At 26.1% G+C, this 7,344-nt stretch overlaps 1 protein-coding gene across 1 annotated transcript in view; it reads right to left on the bottom strand.

Annotated features, from left to right (window-relative positions):
• The window catches only part of atp8b4 (ATPase phospholipid transporting 8B4), a 68,225-nt gene that overhangs the window by 40,675 nt on the left and 20,206 nt on the right, over window positions 1–7,344 (bottom strand). Inside the window, 6 exon segments of the mRNA XM_073831656.1 lie at window positions 2,484–2,566; window positions 2,719–2,789; window positions 5,142–5,214; window positions 5,345–5,406; window positions 5,508–5,606; window positions 5,908–6,021. Coding sequence (XP_073687757.1) covers window positions 2,484–2,566; window positions 2,719–2,789; window positions 5,142–5,214; window positions 5,345–5,406; window positions 5,508–5,606; window positions 5,908–6,021 — 502 coding nt within the window.

The raw sequence follows: 7,344 nt of genomic DNA, 5'->3' as shown, positions 1-7,344 counted from the left end.
ATATATATATATATATATATATATATATATATATATATATTATATATATATATATATACGATTTTTAAATAATAACTTATGTTAAAACATTATAAAAAACACTAAAATAACACTGGTTCCAATTGGTTACTTAAATCGACAAAAAGACAAAAAAGTTAAAGATAAATAGAAATATTTTTGCAAAAAAAAATAATAATACAAATGACAAAGACTTATAGCAATTTTACCCTCATTTCTTATTAAATTTAAAAAAAAATTTTTTTATATATATATATATATATATATATATATATACGATTTTTAAATAATAACTTATGTTAAAACATTATAAAAAACACTAAAATAACACTGGTTCCAATTGGTTACTTAAATCGACAAAAAGACAAAAAAGTTAAAGATAAATAGAAATATTTTTGCAAAAAAAAATAATAATACAAATGACAAAGACTTATAGCAATTTTACCCTCATTTCTTTAAAAAAATGTATATAAAAATATATTTATTACATTTTAAAATAGCTTATGTTAGAACATTATAAAAATAGCAATTTTACCCTCATTTCTTATTAAATTTAAAAAAAAAAAATTATATATATATATATATATATATATATATATATATATATATATATATATATATATATACGATTTTTAAATAATAACTTATGTTAAAACATTATAAAAAACACTAAAATAACACTGGTTCCAATTGGTTACTTAAATCGACAAAAAGACAAAAAAGTTAAAGATAAATAGAAATATTTTTGCAAAAAAAAATAATAATACAAATGACAAAGACTTATAGCAATTTTACCCTCATTTCTTATTAAATTTAAAAAAAAAAAATTATATATATATATATATATATATATATATATATATATATATATATATACGATTTTTAAATAATAACTTATGTTAAAACATTATAAAAAACACTAAAATAACACTGGTTCCAATTGGTTACTTAAATCGACAAAAAGACAAAAAAGTTAAAGATAAATAGAAATATTTTTGCAAAAAAAAAAAATAATACAAATGACAAAGACTTATAGCAATTTTACCCTCATTTCTTTAAAAAAATGTATATAAAAATATATTTATTACATTTTAAAATAGCTTATGTTAGAACATTATAAAAATAGCAATTTTACCCTCATTTCTTATTAAATTTAAAAAAAAAAATTATATATATATATATATATATATATATATATATATATATACGATTTTTAAATAATAACTTATGTTAAAACATTATAAAAAACACTAAAATAACACTGGTTCCAATTGGTTACTTAAATCGACAAAAAGACAAAAAAGTTAAAGCTAAATCAAAAATATGTTTACAAAATAAATGTAAAATACAAATGACAAATACAGCAATTTGACCCTCATTTCTTAAAAAAAAAAAAGTATATATATATATATATATATATATATATATATATATATATATATATATATATATTTCATTTTAAAATTGCTTATGTTAAAACAATACAATAGCACTGGTTCCAAGTGGTTGCCTAAATTGACAAAAAGTCGAAAGAGTTAAAGCTAAATAAAAAATATTTTTCCAAAAAAAATTAAAATACAAATGACAAAGACTCAGAAATTTTATCCTCATTTCTAAAAAAAAAAAAGTAAAATATATTTACAATTTTAAAATATTATTTTAAAATATTAATATTATTAAAAAATACTATAAAAATAATTAAAATATTAAAATATTACCTTATGTTAAAACATTATTGAAAAATACTAAAATAACACTGGTTCCAAGTGGTTACTTAAATCAACAAAAAGTCGAAAAAGTTAAAGATAAATAGAAATATTTTTTTATATATATATTTATATAAAATATAAAGTATATATATACATGTATATATATAAAATTTTAAAATAATAGTTTATGTTAAAACATAAAAAAAATACTCAAATAACACTGGTACTTAAGTCGAAAAAAAAGTCCTCTTACAGTCTCTACATATTCTGTTCTTATGATATTTCACAGGGAATTTTTGTTGTCCGTTTAATTGTTCCCCATGCTAAAATTGTCCACTCACTAAAATAATTGCACACCACTAATAAGCCACATAAATTGAACTTCCATTCATGTTTGTCGCATAAGCAATTTAGGATGAGTGTGTTTTAAATCCCTAACCCCTAAATAGAACCACTAGCAATCGTGCTTCTACTTAGCAACCAACAAAAACATTATTTTTCCAAGCATGCACTGGCCATACTCTACATTAACATTAATGGAATTCAAGTGAAAACACTCCAAATCTCATTACAAAGCTCCTTGACAGCTTCAAAATATACGCTCAAGCATACCAGAGGCCCCGCGAGACAAAGCCACACAGATCAATCTGATCAACGTGACGGATGCAATAAGTGTTTACTATATGTTCACTCATGTTGACTCGCGTTCCTTTCTGTTGATGGTGCACTAATCGTGTGTTTGAACAAAGGCTTTACCATTAAAGTCTGCAAGCTTGGCCACATCGTCCCCGAGGTCTGAGGTTACAGTCAAGGCCTGGCGCACCTTCAGGTTGGTCTCTCTGTTGGAAAGAGTCGATTGCATGAAAGAAGAAGCTCATGATTACGTCACAAAATCCAATTCAAGATGCGCGTGCTGGATGTTGAACACGTCCAAAGGGAAGTGAGGCGCGCGATATTAGCGCCGCCACACATTTCACAGTAAACTTCTCACCCGTCAAGCTCCGCAGTCTCGATATAGCACAGTCCATAGGGCTCACTGCTAGAGAGGAGGAGAAGGTCAGCCTGTAGACAGCAGAGAGAAGAGACACTCAAAGTCATGGAAAACTCATAAATCATGTGCTGGATGAATCTACTCTAGATAGTTCTTCACCGTACAGTGCTTTCGCCCGCTAAAGTCCACAGAAAATGCATGCATTGGAAAAGTTGTGCCTATATATTTTTTTGTCAATTTGATGGTATGGTTGTTATATTTAGGAACCAAGGTTTGTACACTATTTTTATTTATTCTGCTCCTGGCTGGTTGTCAGTGGCAGAAGTTGTGAAATTTGATGAAATTTGGTGCAGCGACTAGGGAAGGTCTGAACAATCCTTGAGATTGGCAATTTTGAGATCTACCTGTCCAAAAATTTGTTAAAAGCTGTGGTGGACCGGGGCCCACTAGGGGCAGTCAAGATGACATCAAATGTAAAAAAAGAAAGACAGAGAGAAAGAAAGAAAGAAAAATAAAAAAGGAAAGCGCAAAAAAATTAAAATGAGCAATAACAAAAAAAATTCTGCAATTCTACAATTTTTGTTATTTTATTTTTACATTTTTGTTAATATAATTATTTAAAAAAAAATTCTGGCTTACTGTATCAACCAGATTTTTAAAACTGGTATATTCCAAACTTTTTTTTCTTTGTTAAATAAATAAATAAATAAGAACAAAACTGGCTAATGATGATTAGACCAGCTTTTATAATTATCATTATTTAATAAATAAAAAAATAAATAAAAGTAAAATAAAAAGAACAAAACTGGCTCATAATTTTAGACCAGCTTTTATAATGATTTCATTCCAAAATAAATACATGAATGAATGAATGAATGAATGAATAAATAAAACTAAACTAAAATAAAAAAGAACAAAACTGGCTCATGATTTCAGACCAGCTTCTATAATTATTTAATTCTGAAATAAATAAATAAAACTAAAATAAAAAGAACAAAACTGGCTCATGATTTTAGACTAGTTTTTATCATTATTTAATTCCAAATAAATGAATGAATAAATAAATAAAACTAAAATAAAAAAAAAAGAACAAAACTGGCTTATAATTTTAGACCAGCTTTATAATTATTTAATTTCAAAATAAATAAATAAATAAGTAAATAAGTAGGTAAATAAAATGAAAAAAGAACAAAACTGGCTCATGATTTTAGACCAGTTTTTATAATTATTTAATTCCAAAATAAATGAATGAATGAATGAATGAATGAATAAATAAAACTAAAATAAAATAAAAAAGAACAAAACTGGCTCATGATTTTAGACTAACTTTTTTTTAAATTCCAAAATAAATAAATACACTAATGAGCTTAATTAATTAATCTGGATCTTGGTACATTCCTAGTTTGTTTTCCATTGATAAATAAATAATAATAATAATAATAATAATTGGTTGAAGATTTTTAGACCAGATTTTATAATTATATTTTATTTTATTCCAAAATAAATGAATGAATGAATGAATAAAACTAAACTAAAATAAAATAAAAAAGAACAAAACTGTCTCATAATTTTAGACCAGCTTTATAATTATTTAATTCCAAAATAAATAAATGAATGAACGAATGAATGAATGAACAAATAAATATTGATAAATAAATAAGAACAAAACTTTAAGACCAGACTTTATAATTATAATTATTTCATTCTAAAATAAATGAATGAATGAATAAATAAATAAATCTAACATTAAATAAAAAAGAACAAAATTGGCTCTTGATTTTAGATCAGCATTTATAATTATTTAATTCCAAAATAAATAAATAAAACTAAAATAAAAATGTATCGTTGATAAATAAATACATAAATAAATAAATACATACATAAGAACAAAACTAGCGGATGATTTTTAGACCAGATTATTTTAAAATTGCAATTATTGAATTCCAAAATAAATAAATGACTGAATAAATGAATAAATAAACAAAACTAAAATAGAATAAAAAAGAACTAACTCATGATTTTAGACCAGCTTTTATAATTATTTATTTCCAAAATAAATAAATAAATAAATACATAAACAAACAACAAACAGACAGAAACTAGTGAGTTTGATCTAAAAGACATCCATTAAGAAATTTATCTGGATTTTGATACATTCCTAATTTGTTTTTTGTTAATAAATAAATAAATATTAAAACTGGCTCGTGATTTTTAGATCAGCTTTTGTAAATAAATAAATACAGAAAGACATCCATCAAGAAATTAACCTGGCTCTTAACAGTGTTCACCTATTGAACGAATCAGTACCAAAGTAGTTTTTGACAGTTAGATTGTAAATTAGGGTTAAATATCTCTCGTTACATTAGCTATATTAAAGTTGGCCTGTTTGGTTATAGCATATTAAGAAAAAGATGAATACTTACAGCAACAAACTGGTTGTTCTCGAGTTTGATGATATCTCCCACTCGTACATTCATCCATTTCTCATTCTGCAACCTGAAACAGATAGCGTTCGTTCCGTCACAAATCGTTTTTCATTTTCTAAACATCTCTTAAAAGCATTCAGAGTTCAAGAACTGTATCTCAACAGCAAGAAAATGCTGATACGTGGCATGAATGCACTTACTTTCCTTTGATGAGTACCTGAGACTGCCGGGTGTTGACCTGTTGGTCACTTTTATGGCGGAACTGAAATCCAAAACAGATCAATCAGAACAAACATCAATTCAGTCTTTGTAAACACAGTATTCAGAGTCATAAAGATCAACAGAACAAGAATAGATTCTCACAAAGTCATCAGTAGCATCCTTGACAGCTGTGATAGCCAACACCAACACCAAAGGCACAATGGTGGTGAACCACGAAAGAGAGGAGATTTCTGGAATTAACTGGAACACACAACATAGCGTTATTATTGTATAACATTTTGTCCTTACAATTGAAGTCAATGGGGTCCAAATCAACTGACTTTTTTCACAATGTCTTCTATTGGTTGAACATTAGAAAGAAGGTCATACAGGTTTTTGATTGACATTTTCAGTTTCAGACTTCATAGATCCTGATTTCTGTCATTTTTAATTAAGAACTAAATTCATATAATTAAAGATCACATTTATAAATGAGGCTCCTGATTTATCTTCACCACACTGATTTTGTAATTTCACAAGTGACCTTAAAAGGCTGGCAAACCTGCAGAATCAGCAGTACTAGGAAGTAGGCGTTCGCAAAACGTTGAAACTGCTCGAACAAGTTAATGGGCAGGAAGGTGAAAACGTTGTACTTTGCTGTCTTGATGCGATTGTCCTGGGAAAAAATTACACAGATAAGAAAATAATAATAACTGTGACTTTGATAAAAGTTCTAAAAAACGTTTTTTAGAACAGCAGAAGTTGACCAAAGTGCTTTTAGTCAAAACGTTTGAGTACAAAGGCTGTATTTATTTGTTTAACAAAGTACAATAAAGCAGGAATAATGTGAAATATTATTATGATTTAAAATAAGTGTTTTCTATTTAAATATATATTAAAATGTAAGTTATTTTTGTGAGGTAAAGCTGGATTTTCAGCATCATTACTCTAGTCTTCAGGGTCACATGATCCTTCAGAAATCATTCCACTATGATGATTTGCTAATCAAGAAACATTTATTATTATTATTATCAATATTTAAAACAGTTATGCTGCTTAATATTTTGGGGGAAAACATGATACATTTTTTAAGTTATTAATGTGTTTTTCTTTGATGAAGAGGAATTTCAAAAGAGCTATGGAAGTCAGTTTCCACCACTGAATAAAAAAAAAAAAAAAAAATTCTGATAATTGCGTGAGATATAAGTGAGATATAAATGTGCAATTCTGAGAAACAAAGTTTATATCTTGCTTATATCTTGATATTATGACTTTTTTCTCAGAATTGTGAGTTTCTATCGCGAAAGGATGATTCATTTTTAGAATTGCAAGTTTATATTTTGAAATTACTTTTTCCTCAGAATTGTGAGACATATCAGTCTTTTCCCCCCTTAAATTTGGACTTTATAACTCACATTTGTGAGTTTATATCCCAATTCTGAGATAAAATGTTAGATTTGCAAGAAAACGTTTTTAGTTTTTATGACTCACAATGAGTTTATTCATTATTATTAATTATTATATTCATATATTTATTTATATACATTTATTATTATTAATTTCTCAGAATTGTGAGTTTAGATCTCGTAATTCTGACTTTTTCTCACAATTCTGACTTTTTTTTTTCAGAATTATGAGAAAAAAGTCAGAGATATAAACTCGCAATTGTGAGAAAAGTCAGAATTGCAAGGAAAATGTCAGAATCACAAATTTGTATCACGCAATTCTGTCTTCATAAACTCGCAATATAAACATGCAATTGCGAGAAAAGCCAGAATTGCACAATTTTATCCCGCAATTCTGTCTTCATTTCTCAGAATTTAAAGTTTATATCACAATTCTGACTTTATAACTTGCAATTGAGAGTTTATCACGCAATTCATTCTTCATTTCTCAGATTTGAGAGTTTAGATATCGCAATTGTAACTTTATAACTCGCATTTGCAAGTTTATATTTCACAATTCTGAGAAAAAAGTCAGGTTTGCAAAAAAAAAGTCA

Source organism: Garra rufa, chromosome 25 (genome assembly GCF_049309525.1).
Source record: "Garra rufa chromosome 25, GarRuf1.0, whole genome shotgun sequence".
Classification (NCBI taxonomy): Eukaryota; Metazoa; Chordata; class Actinopteri; order Cypriniformes; family Cyprinidae; genus Garra; species Garra rufa.
The sequence above is the reverse complement of the archived record's forward strand: the minus strand, read 5'-3'. Positions and strand labels throughout refer to the sequence as shown.